Source organism: Orycteropus afer, unplaced genomic scaffold, assembly GCF_000298275.1.
Source record: "Orycteropus afer afer isolate SDZICR_OR568_19922 unplaced genomic scaffold, OryAfe1.0 scaffold00155, whole genome shotgun sequence".
NCBI classification, from domain to species: Eukaryota; Metazoa; Chordata; class Mammalia; order Tubulidentata; family Orycteropodidae; genus Orycteropus; species Orycteropus afer.
This window is the reverse complement of record NW_006921742.1, coordinates 3,195,149-3,213,828: the sequence shown is the minus strand read 5'-3', so window position 1 is coordinate 3,213,828 and position 18,680 is coordinate 3,195,149. Positions and strand designations below refer to the sequence as shown.

The window sequence follows — 18,680 nt, the reverse complement described above, 5'->3', positions numbered from 1 at the left end:
TGCAGCACTGTTTTAAATCCAGGTAATCCCAAAAATCCATCAAGTTAAATTAAGGTAGATCCATATTGTGGAACATTTTGTACGATAAAGAATGTAACAGTTCTATATTTGATCAAGTGCAAATATGTCCAATTTTTTTTACTGTGGTAAAATGTATTAAAGCATTTGCCATTTTAGCCATTTTTAAGTGTACAATTCAGTGACATTAGTATATTGACTACATTGTGCAACCATCACCATTATTCATCTTTCAGTATTAATTAGTAAAGAAAAACAAATCACTGTATCTGCATCAAAGCAGACATGCACATGTGTGAGTAGCTTTTATAGGTTGAAAATTTACAGATCGATAGAAGAGAAACTCTTAATGATTAACTCTATGGTATGGTGAAAGGGTGTACATGAATTTGTTGTCTTCATATCCATAACTTAAATCTACTAGGAACACATTATTCTTTGTCACAGGGGAATGGGGGTAGAGTATCTGCTCTTTAACCGAGAATCTAAAAGGAAGAATTGAAATAGGGTTCCTCTAAGCATCAAGCAAGTCTCAAGTCTGGATTTCCAAGGATTTTGAGTTTCGTTTTTGTTTTATTCATGAGACGTTCCACATAACTTCTTTCCCTTAGATTTTAAAAATTTCACATTGGAAGTCATGCTTAGAATGACGTTTCTGTGTACAGCAATGATTACAGAGGAGGAAACAGGGAGTGTACCCCGTTCCCCCTTTGAAATAGATGTGAGCATTGGGTATGGAGACAGAAAACGGTGAAAAACCACTGGTTCATGCGTGCATTTAGCCCTTTCAAAACTGTGAACACCTATTTATATGCTCAATTTGTACTTTGCCAGGCTCTGGGATAAAATGAACAAAACCAATCCAGTTGCCCTCCCAAGAACCTGTAATCTAGTGTGAGAGAGATACTTATCAAATAATTGCACTACATGTAAAATTGCAACTGTGGTAAAAAGAAGATTCTTCAGAGCGTAAGATGAATATAAGGTATACAGAATCTCAACATACGTGGGTTTTAACTTTACGATACATTACTGTGGTAGGTCAGCAGGCCACTGTTACCACTTTATCTAAAGAAGAAAACCATTTTTAGAAGATAAACATTCTTTCTTGAAATCAGCTTCAGAAAGTCATTTCTCCAGAAAAATTTTTGTATACTTGATGTAGTAGTTCAGTTTGTGTGTCAACTTGGCTGGGCCTGGTTGAGTGGCTGGGCAGCTGGATGTAGTATTTCCCACGATTAGACTGATAATCAACTCCATAGTGGAATCTACCATGAGCAGCTGAGTAGCTGCCTTAGGGATGTGGTCTGCTTCCCATATATAAGGAAAAGGCTTAGGGAATGGTCTCTAGCTTATGGCATGCTTGAGCCCTGCATGTAGCTGTGTCGCTGTTCAGCAGCCTGCCATGCTCTGCCAACCTGGGACTTTCAATGGACTTGAATTAATGGCCTGCTGTGTGTTTGGTAATACCGGGACTGTGCCTTTTTACTTGTCAACCTCGGGCTTGTCAGTCTCCTGTCTGAGTGAAGAAAAGTCTCTAGCTTCAGTGGACCAGGAGCAGGAGGCAGAGCTGAAGCCCAAGGCTGACGGGCTTTCACCTAGCCCCTAGAGCCCGGCACTTTGAACCTGGACTTAAAGTTTCCAAAATATAAGAGAATAAACTCCTGTTTGTTCAAGCAATCCCATTCGTGGCATATTCTTGTCAGAACGGTACCACATTAACTTGAACACTTGTTTTTGTAAGACAGGGAAAACCAATTTCCGCTTTTTATTTATTTTAGCTGCCAAATCCATAATGATGTTATGTATTAATTCAGATCTACGGAAGTTCTTCTGCCTATGATCTTCAGTTGTTCTATTTTACCTGCTATTTAATCCTGTAGTAAGTCTGTTCAAATGATTTTAGAAAAGGTGGTATAGTGCCTAAAGCATGTGACTGCTAACCAGAAGGCTGGAGGTTCAAACCCACCAGCTACTCCACGGAAGGTATACTAGGCAATCTACTTCCATAAAGATTCATGGCCTCGGAAAACCAAAGGGGGTTGCTCTGAACTGGAATTGACTCAATGGCAGTGAGTTTGGCTTGTTTTTTTTTCTCCTTCACTTATGTCTGTATGTGTACAGAAAGCCTAGCTTGTTACTCCAAGCAACTATAATCCACTGCTGATCACCACCCGTTTGCTTGTGAGAGCTACTTGGAGTTTAAGTATACAATACTTGGGGGGCTAATACTTTCATTCTTCCCAACAACCACAAACTTATTAGAGCAAAAGACTGTATTTTCAAAGATGGAAATATGTGAAAAAGAATTTTACCTTGAAAACAGCACACATTTAGCACACATTCATTCAATACGTATTTACTAAGCAACTTACTACGTGTCTGCCAAAGTTCTGAGGTTTTAACAATAAATATGATACATCTTTTTTTTCCCCCAAGGAACCCAGAGTGTAGTATAGAAAAAGGAATAAAGAAATGGGATTCAATGTGACATGTGCCATAATAAAACAGCTCATAGATTCTATGAGATCAGAGAAGGGAGATACCACGTCTGCTGCAAGTCAGAAAAGGTCCACAGAGGGAATATTGTTAGGTTAAATTCTCATCACATGAGCCAAAAGAAGGTGTTTGTTTTTTCCCCTTTTACTATGACTTTCTATAATCATACCTATTTATTTTCACAGATACTAAATGACAACTAGTTTCATAGGGCAATTTCTATAGTCACATTTGTGTCATACGTGAGTTAGGCTGGTAATAGAAGAAAAAAGATTATTGATTATAGCAGCTCAGTCCTCCCCACAACTGACAGAACCCCAAAATTTACCTTTTATAAACTGGTAAAGCAGGTCTGAATCGAATACTGTGCGGTCAAAATGTTCACAATAACTTGATTAGAAAACTATGTAATAATATGCTTGGGAGGGAAAAACTACTTGAGTCTGTGACACTTTTAACATTATAGTTAGATCAACAGTGCAAAGACATAAGCAGGCAAAAAAAATGGGAAAAAACAAACCAGTCTTCCTCTGCTAAACAGATCCAACAGTATAAAATTAGACCAAAAGAAGGGCAAATGTCCAGAAAAGAACTTTCAGCACTATCATCCTTCAATTTCAGGCAGTAGATAAATTTACCGAGGAACAGGTTTTATTTAAATCAAAGAAAAAGAAACCCACTAACTACATGCAAAAGCCAGACCCACTGACATGAATTCAACAGATGACAAAGTCAGATAGGCTTCTACAAAACGGCAACGGCAGAGTAAGCCTGATTCATTTTCTTGTAACTACTGTGTTATAGCTTCAAAGGCTTAAAGTCATATAAACACTAGATACAAGCCCTGATTTTTAACCACACAGAAAGTTTGAAGCTACCATAATCTCTTCCTTTTTAGCTACTATCAAATGAGTTAAATAGAAATTTTTTGCGTTTTAAATTTCTTTCTTATATAGCTAAATCAACGTACTGTGAAGCGAAACTGCGTCCCAAAGATACGTAACTTTCAGATCAAGCTAGAGGCTAAAGAAAGCTTAATAACCACCTCATATAATCAGGAAATTTTAGAAAACTTACAGGAGAAAATATTCTAAAAAATTAAAACACTAAAGACTAAAAATCAATTCATTGGTAAATTTCAAAGGTCGATGGGTGATTCAGGCTCTGCTACACAAATGGCTTCTAATCCACATTTCAGGTGGAGAAACAAGAGAAAAATGGTTGTAACACGCCCCAGGGTCTCGGGAGTAATTAGCATAGCCAGAAGCAGCAAAACCCAGATCCCTGACTTCAAGCGGACTGTTCTGTTCATGGCAGTAATTTTATGCATATGATTCTAACTGTCTGATTCAGACAATAAAGTCAGCCAATACGCATTTCTGGGTTGAATGGAAACTATCTATCGTCTGGCAGATCAATGCCCTTTCCTGAGCCAATTTCTGTTTTAATGTCCCCTTTAAAGCTATAAAGTTCCTGCTTAGAGTTCAGAGAGCATACTATGTACCACCTAAGCAATAATAATACATCTGACCAAATACCCAAAAGAATTTAGATAGGATCACTGAAAATCAAATTTGGTTTTAATTTAGCTCATTAAGAAGTTAACATTAAATACTTAACAGATTATCTTTCATTCACTCAGAATTTATGAAAAAATTACTACTTTTATATCCCTTAGATTCTTCTTCCTTTTAAAGAAATCTTCTAGCAAAGATTAACATTCACCAAAGCACCCATCAAGAACTCAGGGGTCTCCCCCTTCTTGTTAACATGATAAATGGCACTGTCTAAAATCAAACACAAAATGTCTTGATTTCCTAGAAAATATTTTCCTGCAGAAAAGAGTTTGGCTTTTCAAAGGAACATGCTTATAGACTGCAAAGGTCTAATGGTACATATTTTTTACCTTCAACAAATTAAGATGAACGAAATGCATTTACCTTCAACAAATTAAGGCATTTAATATCAACAAATTAAGATGAATGAAATGGAAAAAAATGTTTATAATGAGAACTAGCTGCTTCACCCACTGCAGACAATACATAACGTCATTAAAGGACTGCAGGATAACAAGGAGCCCTGGTGATGCAGCAGTTAAGAGCTAAGCTGTGAACCTCCAGCCGTTCTGTGGGAGAAAGATGTGGCCATCTGTTTCTGTAAAGATTTACAGCCTTGGAAACCCTAGAGGGCAGTTCTACTCTGCCCTAACAGGCTTCCTATAAATAGGAATTGACTCCTGACAGCAATGGGTTTTTAAGATAAGAAGGCTGTGAAATGCTCTTCAAATCTCAGCAAGTCACAGGCATGAAGGTGAAGCAGTGGCATCTATTCCTTATTTCTATTTTTTAAAGTTGATTAAATAAGACAAATCACTAATCCAAATTCAGTCTGTACAAGTTATTCTGATAGCAAATCAATGTGCGCCTAATGAAATTCTAAGCCATTATGTATTATTATCTTGATTTTGCTTTAATAATCAAGCATCACGTTTATTAAAGCATGCCATCAGCTCTCTTTAGTTCTGAATCTTACCTGCTGAATCTTCCAAATCAATTAGTTTGGGCATTAAGCTTTCAGGTAGTTTTTCAGGTAAGTCATAGCCATTCTTCCTAGCAACTACCAGATGAAAAGCAGCACAAAACTCATCCAGGGTCAACGCACCATCTTTATCAAAGTCTGAGAGTTCCCTGGAAGACAAACTCATTATGAATACAATCAAATTCCACTCTGGATCCCCTTTATTTCTCCAAAAGAAGAAAGAGAAATATCTTCCCAGAGAAAGTACAAAAAAATCAGTAATTAGCAAAATGTTAACTATAAGAAAGAATAGGGGTGGTTTATGGTACTATTCTTTAAATTTTTTGGTATGTTTGCAAATTCTCAAAATAAAATGTCAACAGCTCTAATAAATAAGGACATGAAAAATGACCTTTAACCCATGTGCATTTTTAGCAACAGAACTTAAAGAAAGGCTTATGTATTAAGTCACTGAATTTCTTAAAAATTGTTTTTATTGTTATCAAAGTTCTACATGTATGTAACTTTACAGCACCAAAGAGAATTATAAGGCTTGATACAAAAAATAATAGCAGCCCTTCCCTGCATACCTGCCATTTCCTAGACCCAGAGGGAACTATTTTTCAATGTAAGTATAAATAGCATGTTAGTCTCACTAGTTCTTGATTTTTCAGTTTTAAGAATTATCTGCCTACTTCCTGCTATAGTATTCTGTGCTATTAAAAACCTATTAACAAAATACTCTGGAATATAAGCAATAACTGTAAACTGCATCATGAACAATTTCTGTTCCTAAATCTATCTTTAAGTTGTCTTTGTATATAAGTCGAAACAACTACATATATAGCTCATATCTAACATCATTTAGCCATATGTTTGTCTTTAAATAAATTAAAAAAAACACACTGTTGTTGCTTTGATTCGACTCATAGTGACACCTCCTTGAGTTTCTGAGGCAGTATCTCTAAGGATGTAGACTGCCCAATCATCCTTCTGAGGAGTGACTGGTGGGTCTGAACTGCCAGCTTTCTGGTTAGCAGTCAAATGCCTTAGGCACTACGCTACCAGAGCTCGTAATATTTGTCCTGGTTTACAGTAAATAGTGTACCTCTCAATGCATTAAATGTATTAAAGAAATACTTCCAGATACACTAAAACATCTTCAATACAATAACACAGTAATAATAATGTTTTGAAGCATGTCACAAAGTAGTGCTTGTTTCTTACTATAAACCATTGTTTATATCTTAAATTGTTAATGTAATAGGCTTTGAGTGCAGGGTTTTGTTCATAACTACAGGCTGTCTGTAAGGCAGATGCTCATAACCTGTGGACTGACTTCACAGAGAAATATACTGAAAATTAAAAGTAACATTTATGTTTATTATTATTTTTAAAAGTAATTGATGGTTGTGATATGTGATCTAATGAATAATTCTAATCATATGGCAACTATCCTAAGTCTCAGTCTGTTTAAAATAGGTGCTAAACACCATATGGAAGCACATGTCTCAGTACAGACTGATCATTTTTTTTAAAGGGGGATAAACGTAACCATTTATGAGCAAACTAGTTTTGATTTCATGCAATACCATTATGCTAGCAACAAGAAATAACTTACACAGTTTAAAGAATTTTAATTCATTCTTTGCCAAGAGCTACTGCACTAGGATCACATCATTCTTTTTTAGAGAGTGGGAGAGAAGCTGGCTGTCCTGAGGCAATGCTGCGTTCTTTGAGAACATTTTTGAAGAAGCTAGTCTACAGTTTATTTTACAGAGTTCCAAATCTACCTGATGGAAATTCCTTTGAAATAACCCATATTACCCAACTGAATGGTACACTTACCATATATGAGAAAGTTCAAGAATAGGAAGTTTTGATTTTGTAAAAAACTCTTTAGCTGCGGATCCTGAAATATTAAAACAGTAGTGTTTAATGTTATCTTGTACTTGTAGATTCAAGAAAAAAATGTGAGGTATGAGTCATTAGATTTTTCTCATTGGGGAAAAAGGTAATCTTAATATGTGTTTATGTCATGTTTTTGGTCCCCAGTGATTACAGACTCTTTTTTAGACAAACAATCTGAGAATTAATTATCTTTTGCAATTACATATAACCAATAACACAATGCCTTGGAGATTATGAAACTGAGACTTTGTCCTGTCACATCTAGAAGAATTTCTGTTTGTAACAACTCACCTGGAATAAATCCATTTAGATCAGGCTGAATGGTTTTAAACTGATTTACATAATACTGTCTTTGTTCATCTGTTATTTTCCAGGGATCATCATAACTACTGGATTGCCTACGAATTTCATTGGCAGTTGTAGCTGATGCTACAGTTCGTACTGTTGTCTGGTCCTGTAATGAAACATTTTTTCCTCAGTATAGTCTCTATCTATATGATTATATGGACCAAGGTACTAGGTGACTTATCTTTGAAAGTAAAACTTACTTTTTGTGGATGTTTACAAAATAAGTCTTCACAAACTCATCAGCAAACTATACACACTGTTTAATCAGGTTACTAGATGTGTTTTTGCAGTGATATATAAATGTACAGAAATGATAGCAATTATGTAAGCAACAGAAAGTTATGAAAAATGTGCCAAGAAAGCCAAGCAAATACATTCCTAGATGCAAAATCTTTTAAAACTTCCTTAGAGACTTAGAAAACAGAAAGAAAATCAGCTAAAATCTTCAGTGAAACATTCCAATGACTTGAAGAAAAAGCACAGTAGGGTTCTGCTCTTTATACAACAGTGAGCCTGCATTTATACAATTGCAACGACAAAGTATAAAAATAATGACTGCAGCAATACCTTGAATGAAGCAAATAAAAATGCAATACCAATAAAATGTCACACCTGGACAGAAGCAGGATGCATGGCTAAAAGAGTACTGGCTGGTGGTGTATCTGCAAAACTGACCCAGTTTTCTTGAGGTGGAGGTGGGGAATGACCTGTCCACACTGCATCACCAGCAGAAGAACCTAAGAGAAACAGATAAGCATGCTGACTCACTTGTGAAGGACAGAAGCTCCCAAGTATTAACTTACGATTGTAACACAGTGAAACATACATACTGTAAAAGTTTTCTTTTAAACTCTACTTTGAAGAAATCCAACAACTCCCAAAATGGAATCTTTTCTATTTGATTAAATATTACACATCTTGTTTCCTTGCCAATAATAAAACTAGTATCATTATTTATTCATTTTAGCTTCAAAGAATCAAATATGCATAAACATTTCCCTGAACATCATGTTGTTTTATTTGGTGCTGTCTAGTCAATTCCAACTGATAACGACCCAATGTGATGGAGCAGAACTCCCCCACAGGGTTTTCTGGCTGTAATCTTTACCGATTACCAGGTCTTTCCCTGTGGAGGTACTGGCTGGGTTCGAATGGCCAACCCTTTGTTCTGAAGCTGAGCATTTAAACCGCTGTGCTACCATGGCTCCTTCTAAGCATCACAGATAGAAGTAAATGTAGTTACCACTTTTCAAAGTAATACATCTGCTACAAACTTTCGTAGTTGACTGTGCTTCTGTTCAAGGCACTTAACTTACAACTGATCACTGTCTTGGAGATAACTCTATAAGAACAGTTCCCAAGTTCCCTTCAACTTACAACGCAAAGTAATCGTCACTTCTAAGTTAGAACTTCCAAATACCTGATTGTGCTTCACCAAATGGTGACCAAAACGGTCCAGGTCCTCCAAGAGGCCTCTCACTATTTCCCCCACTGGGATGACGGTTGTGCTTCCTCCATGTGTGTGGAGAAGCTGGCGGAGACTGCTGTGGTGAAACTACTGGGGATGTAGGTTCCTAAAAAAAATACAGTCCCCAAGTTATGAATGAGATCTGTTCCTGTGTCTTTAAATCAAATCTGTAGGTGGAACAGGTGCATAGTGTTCTTCTTTTGCCTTGCATTAGTTCAAGAAAAGGTTTGAGCCTCTTCACTGATTTAAAAGCTGCTTATGCAGCAGGTGAGGGTGATGAAGAATTTGTTGTGAGTATGGACGGTTCAACTGTTTCAATCAAAAACCACCAAACAATTTCCATCTAGTTGATGCCGACTCATAGTGACCCTACAGGGCAGAGTCGAACTTCCCCATAGGGTTTCCAAGGCGTAAATCTTTATGAAGGAGACTGCCCCATTTCTCCTGTGGAGCAGCTTGTAGGTTCAAACTGTCAACCTCTGGGCTAGCAGCTGGATGCTTTAACCACTTGACACCAGAGCTCCTTAATTGTTTCAAAGTGAGGGCAAATTTACATAACACTAAAGGGCAAGAAGGAGTTGTCTTTAAGTCAGATTTCCTAACTTGGGAACTTACTGTATTATTATTTTAAAAATTTAATTTTAAGGTAGTATTTTAATTACTAAAGCACACATTGAAAATTTTGGTTCAAGCATTACACAGGGCATCAACTCGTAACATCTGATTACCTGTTGCTCTGCAGATGTGCGAGGCTGGACAGCATCATGGCTTACAGATCCCTTTTTCACCTGTCCCCTGCCAGGTGGTGGAGGAATTACACCAGAATATGATCCCTGATTTTCAGAATCTGAAGAGTATGAGGCTGCATGGCGAAATTCTTGTTCATTCTTTGAAGCTACAAATCTTGGCAGAGGAAGGTCCTTCACTGTTAACCACATAAATATTTATTAGTTTAAAATTAAAAAAGGACTCACGTTAAAAACTGAAATAAGAGATTAACTGTTTTGTTGTTATGTGCCATCGAGTTGGGCCCGACTCATAGCGACCCCTCCTTGAGTTTCCGAGGCAGTATCACTATCAAAGTAGATTGCCCAACCTTCCTTCTGAGGAGTGGCTGGTGGGTTTGAACCACCAGCTTCTGCTTAGCAGTCAAGTGCCTTAGGCACTATGCTACCAGAGCTCCCAAGAGATTAATTAGACATTAGAAATAAATTTTGTCCAAATCAGTACAGAAACAACAGGGACATAATGTCTACTACAAAACGTAGATGATCATCTATCTCAGAATGTAGATGCATTTTAGAATGTCCTTCTACCGAGGAGTAAATGGTTGGCAGAGTGCCTAAGGCATCTGACTGTTAACCAGAAGGTTGGCAGTTCAAACCCACCAGCCACTCCTCAGAAGGAAGGTTGGGCAATCTACTTTTGTAGAGATACTGCCTCAGAAGCCAAAGAGGGGTCGCTGTAAACGGGATCTGACTCGACAGCAGTGAGTTGTTTTAAGGTATAAGAACAACAGCTATTTATGAAATGTCCACTGCATGTAAGTCCTTATGCTTGTTAATTCCACATAATTGAAAAATCAATGATCACAGGTGACACTTACAAGGAGGCCAGATTTCTGTTAATATTTTAACATTCATCTCTATTGATCTGAATGTTTTGGTCATTTGATATTTCTACCGTATTTTTCTCCATATAATGAGTCCATGAAAATAATGCACAAGTGCATATAACATGCATAGCACACAGGAAACTAACACAAGGGGGTGAATACCAACCAAGCAATCATATAATCCACACACTATGGTACAAAAATACAGTAATTCCAAATGTAGCCTTCTCAGCATTCTCAAAGAAAACACAAAGCACAGTGTTGTTTTTTACTTAGTTACCAGAAATGATGAAAATAAAGAAGTCATATATTGTAATATTTAGTAAATTAATTCTGAAAAAAATCACCATCTGAACAGTACTTACATTACTATGAAATATGTATTATATGCTGTAAAGAATTTTACTTATATTTTTCTAATACTCACAAACTAGAAGAGGGAATGCCACTTCACTCAAAGTCACAAACATCATTATAATATCAGAGTCAAGGATTCTATTAACTTTGTGATTAGAAGTCTATTTGCATTTCAGTTACTGATGCATCCCTTATTTACCTGTATTTATACTTTCCACTCTTAACGGGAAACCAGACTGGGCAACAGCTACAAGTTTCAAAGCAATATAAAACTGACTTCTTCCAAAATAACCAAGTCTTGTTGCACCACAAAGCTCCATAATCTATAAAAGAACAGAAGTTTATGATAAAAGTTCTCCATTCAAAAAAGCAGCTATCAAACTATTATTTGTAACTTATTCAAAATATGCATTTGATATATGGTATATTAGTCTCAAATGATCAAATGATCACAACTTCCTTGATTTTCAAGTTTATATATTTAAAAGTTAAAAGGCAGAGACCTTACAATAAGGTTATTACTCCTAGTTATCAAAAGCAATTTTACTCTATCAGAATAATTGTTTTTCTTTCCTTTTATTGTAGCAATATATGTGTATGTGTGTGTGTGTGTGTTTCATATAAATATATATATATATAAATATATATATATAAAATATATAAATATATATATATAGACATACATGCACATACATATCTATGTATCTATCTATATAGACAAAACAGGTCATTCCAACATTTTTTACATGTACAGCAGGCTTAGAATTAGTTCATTTCCATTCAACCTCTGCTCAGAATTTTCATTTCTATCCCAGGTATACTGAATCAGAATTCACACTTAAAAAAAGATTGTAGTAAGATGTGTACATACTAATCACCTAGGGATCTGTAAGAATCACCTGGGGATCTTGCTAAAATAGAGATTCTGATTCACCGTATCCGGGTAGAAATATAAATTCTCATAAGGAGGTCAAACCAGAATGAACTGGTTCAAAGCCCTGGTGTACAATTCAATGACATTGTACAAACGAATTTTTCCATCACTCTTAACAGAAATTCAGTGCCCTCTGAGCAATTACTTCCTCTATTCCCCGCCACCCCCTGCTGCTTGTAACCACTAATGAACTTTGGTTTCTATATACTTGATTATTCTAGATATTTCCTATCAGTGGGATCATATAAGATCTTTTTGTGACTGACTTATTTTACCCTGCATAATGTTTTCAAAATTCATCCATGTTGTAGCATGTATCAGGCCTTCATTTCTCTTTAAAACTGAGTAATAATCCATTCCACCACTCATCTGTCAGTTTGTCATATTCTGGTGGCTTGCGTAATGCTGTGAGGCTGGAAGTTATGCCACTAATTACTCCAAATACCAGCAGGGTCATCCATGGTGGGCAGGTTTCAGCAGAGCTTCCACACTAAGACAGACTGGGAAGAAGGAAAGGGTCGTCTACTTCTGAAAAAGTTGGCCACTGAAAACCTCAAGAAACAGTGTCTGATATACTGCCAGAAGATGAACCACTCAGGATGGAAGGCCCTCAAAATATGACTGGGGAAGAGCTGCCTCCTCAAAGTAGAGCCGACCTTAATGACATGGACAGAGTAAAGCTGTCAGGACCTTTATTTGCTGGTGTGGCATGATTCAAAATGAGAAAAAACAGTGACAAACATTCATTAATAATTGGAACATGGAATGTATGAAGTATGAATCTAGGAATATTGGATGCTGTCAATATCCTAGCATCATGAGCTGAAATAGAATGGTATTGGTCAATTAGAATCAGACCATCATATGATCTACTGTGCCAGGCATAACAAATTGAAGAGAAATGGCATTGCATTTATTGTCAAAAAGAACATTTCAAGATCTATCCTGAAGTACAATGTTGTCAGTGATAGGATAATATCTATATGCTACAAGGAAGACCAGCTAATTCAAATATTATTCAAATTTATGTACCAACAACTAAAGCCGAAGAAGAAGAAATTGAAGATTTTTTTTTTTTTTAACCAACTTCCACAATCTGAAATTGACCAAACACACGAACAAGATGTATTGATTATTACTGGTGATTGGAATGCCAAAGTGGAAACGAAGAATCACCAGTAGTTGGAAAATATGGCCTTCGTGCTAGAAATGCTGCTGGAGATTGCATAAATTTTGTAAAACCGAGGATTTAGTGATTGCAAATACTTTTTCAACAACATAAATGGCAACTATACATGTGGACCTCGCCAGATGGAATGAATACACAGGAATCATACTGACTGTATTTGAGGTGATGGAGAAGCTCAATTATCTTCAGTCAAACCTAGACCAGGAGCTGACTGTGAAACAGACAATCAATTGCTCATACGTAAGTTCAAGATGAAGCTTAAGACAATTAAAATAAGTCCATGAGAGCCAAAGTATAATCTTGATTATATCCCATCAGAATTTAGACACCATCTGAAGGGCAGATTTCAGGCACTGAACACCAATGACTGAAGACCAGCCGAGTTGTGGGATGACATTAAGAACATCATACATGAAGAAAGAAAAAGGTAATTCAAAAGATGGGAAAGGAAGAAAAGACTAAAATGGATGTCAGAAAAGATTCTAAAACTTGCTCTTAAATGGACAGTAGCTAAAACAAATGGGAGAAATGACAAGATAAAAGAGCTAAAGAGATTTCAAAGAACAGCTCAGAAGACAAAGTCGATTATTATAATGAAATGTGCAAAGACCTGGTGTTAGAAAACCAAAAAGGAAGAACATGCTTGGCATTTCTCAAGCTGAAAAACTGCAGAAAAAATTTAAGCCTCAAGTTGCAATACTGAAGGATTCTATGGGCAAAATAATGAATGATGCAAGACTCGTCATAAGAAGATGGAAGGAATACAAAGAGTCACCATACCAAAAAGAACTGGTTGATGTTCAACTATGTCAGGAGGCAGCACATGATCAAGAACGAATGGTATTGAAGAAATAAGCTGAACCTGCACTGAAGGAATTGGCAAAACAAACAAACAAACAAACCAAAAACACCAAGGTTCCAGGAATTGACATAATACCCATTGAGATGTTTCAACAAACAGATGTAGTGCTGGAGACACTCACTCATTTATGCCAAGAAATCTGGAATACAGCTACCTGGCCAACTGACTGGATCAGTATTTGTGCTCATTCCAAAGAAAGGTGATCCAAGAGAATTTGGAACTTACCAAACAATATCATTAATATCACATGCAAGTAAAAATTTGCTGAAGATAATTAAAAAACAGTTGCAGCAGCATTGACAAGGAACTTCCAGAAATGCAAGCTGAATTCAGAAGAGGATGTGGGGCAAAGGATATCACTGCTGATGTCAGATGGCTCTTGGAAAGCAAAGCATACCAGAAATACCTGTGTTAATATTGACTATGCAAAGGGATGGGACTGCGTGGATCATAACAAATTTTGGATAACATCGTGAAGAATGGGAATTCCAGAACACTTAATTGTGCTCATGGAGGAAACTGCACATAGACCAAGAGGCTATAGTACAAAAAGAACAAGGGGATACTTCCCAGTTTAAAATCAGGAAGGGTGTGCGTCAGGTTTGTACCCTTTCACCATACTTATTCAATCTTATGCTGAGCAAATAATCTGAGAAGCTGGACTATATGAAGAATGAGGCATCAGGATTGGAGGAAGATTCATTAATAACCTGAGATATGCAGATAACACAACCTCGCTTGCTGAAAGCAAAGATGGTAACTTGAAGCACTAACTGGTAAAGATCAAAGACTAGTCTTCAGTATGGATTACACCTCAACATAATAAAAAATCCTTACAACTGGACCAACAACAAAGACCATGATAAACGGAGAAAAGACTTAAGTTGTCAGGAATTCATTTTACTTTGATCCACAATCAACACCCTTGGAAGCATAGTCAAGAATCAGTATTTCACTGGGCAAATCTGCTGCAAAAGACTTCTTTAAGGTGTTAAGAAGCAAAGATGTCACTTTGAAGACTAAAGTGCACTTAACCCAAGCCATGGTATTTTCAATCACCTCATATGCATGTGAAAGCTGGACAATGAATAAGGAAGATTAAAGAAGAGTTGATGCTTTTGAGTTGTGGGGTTGGCAGAGGATACTGAAAATACCATGGACAGCCACAAGAATGAGTAAACCTGTCCTGGAAGAAGTGCAGCCAGACTGCTCCTTAGAGTTGAGAATGGCCAGACTTCGTCTCACCTACTTTGGTTATGTTGTCAGAATGGACTAGCCCCTGGAGAAGGGTATCATGCTTGGTAAAGTTGAGGGTCTGCAAAAAAGGAGAAGACCCTCAACGAGACAGATTGACACAGTGGGTGTAACAATGGGCTCAAACAAAGCAACGGCTGTGAGGATGGTGCAAGACTGGGTAGTATTTCCTACTTTTGCACACACGGTCACTATGAGCAGAAGCCAACTCAACACCTAACAACAACAATATTCCATTATATGTATACACCACATTTTGTTTATCCATTCATCTGCTGATGGGCATTTAGGTCATTTCCACCATTTGGCTACTGTTGAAAAGTACTGCAATGAACACAGCCGTATAAGTATCTATTCTTGTTTTCAATTCTTCTGAGTTCATACCTAGGAGTGGAATTGCTGGGTCATATGTTAATTCTGTTTAACTTTTTGAGGAACCACCAACCTGTTTTCCATAGCAGCTACACCATTTTACATTTCCATCAACAATGGTGAAGAGTTCCAATTTCCACTAGGTCTCACTAACATCTGTTGTTTTTCCTTTTTCTTTCTTTCTTTTTTAAATCACAGCCATCCTAGTGGGGGCAAAGTGGTAACTTATTATGATTTGATTTATATTTCCCTCTGGTGGTGCAGTGCCTAAGACATTGGACTGCTAACCAGAAGGTTGGCAGTTCAAACCCACCAGCCACTCTGTGAAGGAAGACTGGGCAATCCACTTCTGGTAAAGATTTACCTCCTTAGAAACCCAAAGGGGTCGCTGTGAGTCAGAATCAACTTGATGGAAGTGAGTCTGGTTTAATGACCAATGATGCTGAGTATCTTTTCATATGCTTGTTGGTTATCAGTTTATCTTCTTTGGTGAAATTCAAGTCCTTTGTTCATTTTTTGATTGGGTTGTTTGTCTTTTTATTGTTGACTTTTAGAAATTCTTTATATGTTTTGAATATAAATCCTTATCTGGCACATGGATCCCCAAATTCTTTCTCAATCTGTAGGCTGTTCACTTTGTCGATAAAGTCCTCACAAAAAGTTCTGTAGTTTGATGAAGTCTAATTTATCTTTTCTTTCCCTTCTATTGCTTGTGCTTTTGGTATCGTCTCTAAGAATCCACTGTCAAAAACAAGGTTCTGAAGCTTTACCTCTGTGTTTTTTTCTAAGAGTTTCATGGCTTTAGTTCTTATATTTAGGCCCTTTATTGATTTTATGTTTATAAATGGTGTGAGGTATTGGTCCAACTTCATTCCCTGTCCATGGATATTCAGTTTTCCTAAGCCAGATATTATTTTGATGAAAACCGAAATAGTTTTAAAAGGTATAATAAACACAAGTTTATATGTATGTGTATATATATATTTGACAATGCAGACTTTGGAGCTCTCCAATAAGCAAATTATCCAAGCATAATTTTTTTTACTTCCGTATATACTAATGTGGTGGTGGGAAAAGATTTAATATTTACTGAGCACACGTGATGCTAAGCATAGTACTAAGTACTCAAGATGTTCCCATCTAATTCTTAAAAACTGTACTACAGAACTGATATTATCATTCTGTAGAGGAAGGAGGAGAATCAGACCGGTCCAGTAACTCGCTAGTGGCAGAGGGGCCAACAGAATGGCAGAGCTCACAGTTTAAATTTATGCCTTTCACCCCCTCACCATGACATGCTGTCCATTGTCCTTTTCCCAGGATAATGTTGGCTTTCTCAGGCAAGTATCCTGAACAAGTGCTGCAGCATGTTTATGTTTTAGCTTCAACAATGCCTAACACACAGTGACAAACCAAGAGTTGCTGCATGGATAAGGAAGGCTCTTTGATCCTGTGCTCACAACGTGAGGATTCTGGGAATGCTAATAACAATACAGGCAGATGAAAGTTATTTTTATTCTAGGTAAGAAGAGATCATATTAGATGCCAAATTGCATGTATGAGTTTGAATTATGAGCCGAAACAAAGAAAATAAGAACTCAAAAAATAGATTGTGGATTTATACTGAAACAACACATAATACTGAGAGATGATCCCTGCAGCAAGTCATCAATATTCTCCTCAAAATTAAATTTTTATGAGCAACTTAAATGTAATAGAAAGTATAAGATCTGACCTTTTCACTCAGGATTAGGTTACAAATGAGACTCCAATGCTTCCATTTTTTATAAAAATTCTTCTGTTTTACTGGGACTGAGTCAGTGGACATGCCAACTGTATCTGTTGGCTTGAATGCCTGGGCAGTTTGGTCTACCTATCTGCACAACACTAGCTAGCCAGCAGACAGTGTAAGTTCTATCGTTCTACTAACTTGTTAGACTAGTCCCTAAACCTCTCTGTGACTCACTAGCTTGAGTAACATGTGAATACTTATGATAGAGATGCACATCTAGTAGGGAGATTAGAAGAAAGTAGGGTCTAATTATGCTGAGTGCCTATTATTAGGAAGGCTGTTTACTGGTTATCCCAATTAAAATGCAGAAAAATCCTTAATGTTGGCTACCATTATCCCTAGTTCACAGGAAAGGAAACTGAGGCTAGTAAATGGCAGAGCCAGGTCCAAAGCCAAATCAGTCTGAATCCAAAGCCTCCACGGCCCAGGTAAACCACATTCTTACTGTGGGCAAGCTTATGCAGCAGCAATTTCAATACATATGCCAAAGAACACCAGTCAATTTATAGGCTCTGTTGCTAAGTAAATTGAGGTATATTACGGCCCCCAGGAAAATTCCACAATGCATTTTTTAGCTCATAAAAGGCACTAAAATTTTCAGTCTAGAAATGAACATATTTTTTGCCTTAATACTATTAAAATGCTTCAGAACAAGTGGTTAACAGAGCAAATGGTCTCTACAACACATGTGAACAATCAATGCTGCAGACTCTCGAGCATGATCATCAACCTTTGTGGTCTCACGATTTCTTTATATTCTTAAAAAAATTACTGAGTTCATCAAAATATTGACTAATGGTTACTGTACAGAATATCAAGTAAGAAATTAAAAAATACATATTTATGGATCCATTTGTAAACAGTAACAATACTATTATATGTAGCAAATATTCTTATGAAAGTAACTGTTTTCCAAAATTTAGGAAAATCAAGTAAGAGTGCACTGTTTTACATATGTGCCAATTTCTTTAATGTCTGACTTATGAGGAAGATATATTCTATATTCAATTTATTTTGATATGTTGCTCTGTTTAAAGCAAAGGAAACTCCAACTATTGGTTGAGTTTTGCAATCTTCCAACTGTTGATACATTTTGTTTATAAAATATTTTTATAAACTACAATCACATCTGTCAATAGTACCACTGATCTTATCAGAAAAAGTCACTATGAAGCACGTGGTGGCACACAGACGTTTACTAAAATTATAATTTTCATGAGAAAGCTTGAATTTTACATTTGAAACAAACACCATCAGTTGTTTTCCTTTAAGTGGCAGGCATACTGCATACTTCCTTCATCTGCAAGAACATATCTGCCCAATGCCCAAGTCTGCTGTTCTTTCAAGTAAAAATGGTGTTCAATGAGAAAAATGGCTAGTTCAGCTTACAACTCAGACAATGTAGGTACTTTTCCTCCAGACAATCATCATATGCAGCAGATGTGTTTTACACATACTTTCCATCTCATCACAGAGTATTAAAAGATACATGCTCAAGGGTTAAGATTTAACAAGATTAATATATTTTATTGCTACACAAAGGC

At 36.7% G+C, this 18,680-nt stretch overlaps 1 protein-coding gene across 1 annotated transcript in view; it reads right to left on the bottom strand.

Annotated features, from left to right (window-relative positions):
* Positions 1-18,680, bottom strand: part of REPS1 (RALBP1 associated Eps domain containing 1) — a 111,410-nt gene that overhangs the window by 33,818 nt on the left and 58,912 nt on the right. Inside the window, exons 2-8 of the mRNA XM_007946295.2 lie at positions 10,933-11,056; positions 9,490-9,686; positions 8,714-8,867; positions 7,906-8,030; positions 7,237-7,399; positions 6,883-6,946; positions 5,050-5,204 (exon numbers count right to left, since the gene is read on the bottom strand). Of these exons, the coding sequence (XP_007944486.1) occupies positions 5,050-5,204; positions 6,883-6,946; positions 7,237-7,399; positions 7,906-8,030; positions 8,714-8,867; positions 9,490-9,686; positions 10,933-11,056 (982 nt within the window). The remainder of the gene's footprint in view (positions 1-5,049; positions 5,205-6,882; positions 6,947-7,236; positions 7,400-7,905; positions 8,031-8,713; positions 8,868-9,489; positions 9,687-10,932; positions 11,057-18,680) is intronic.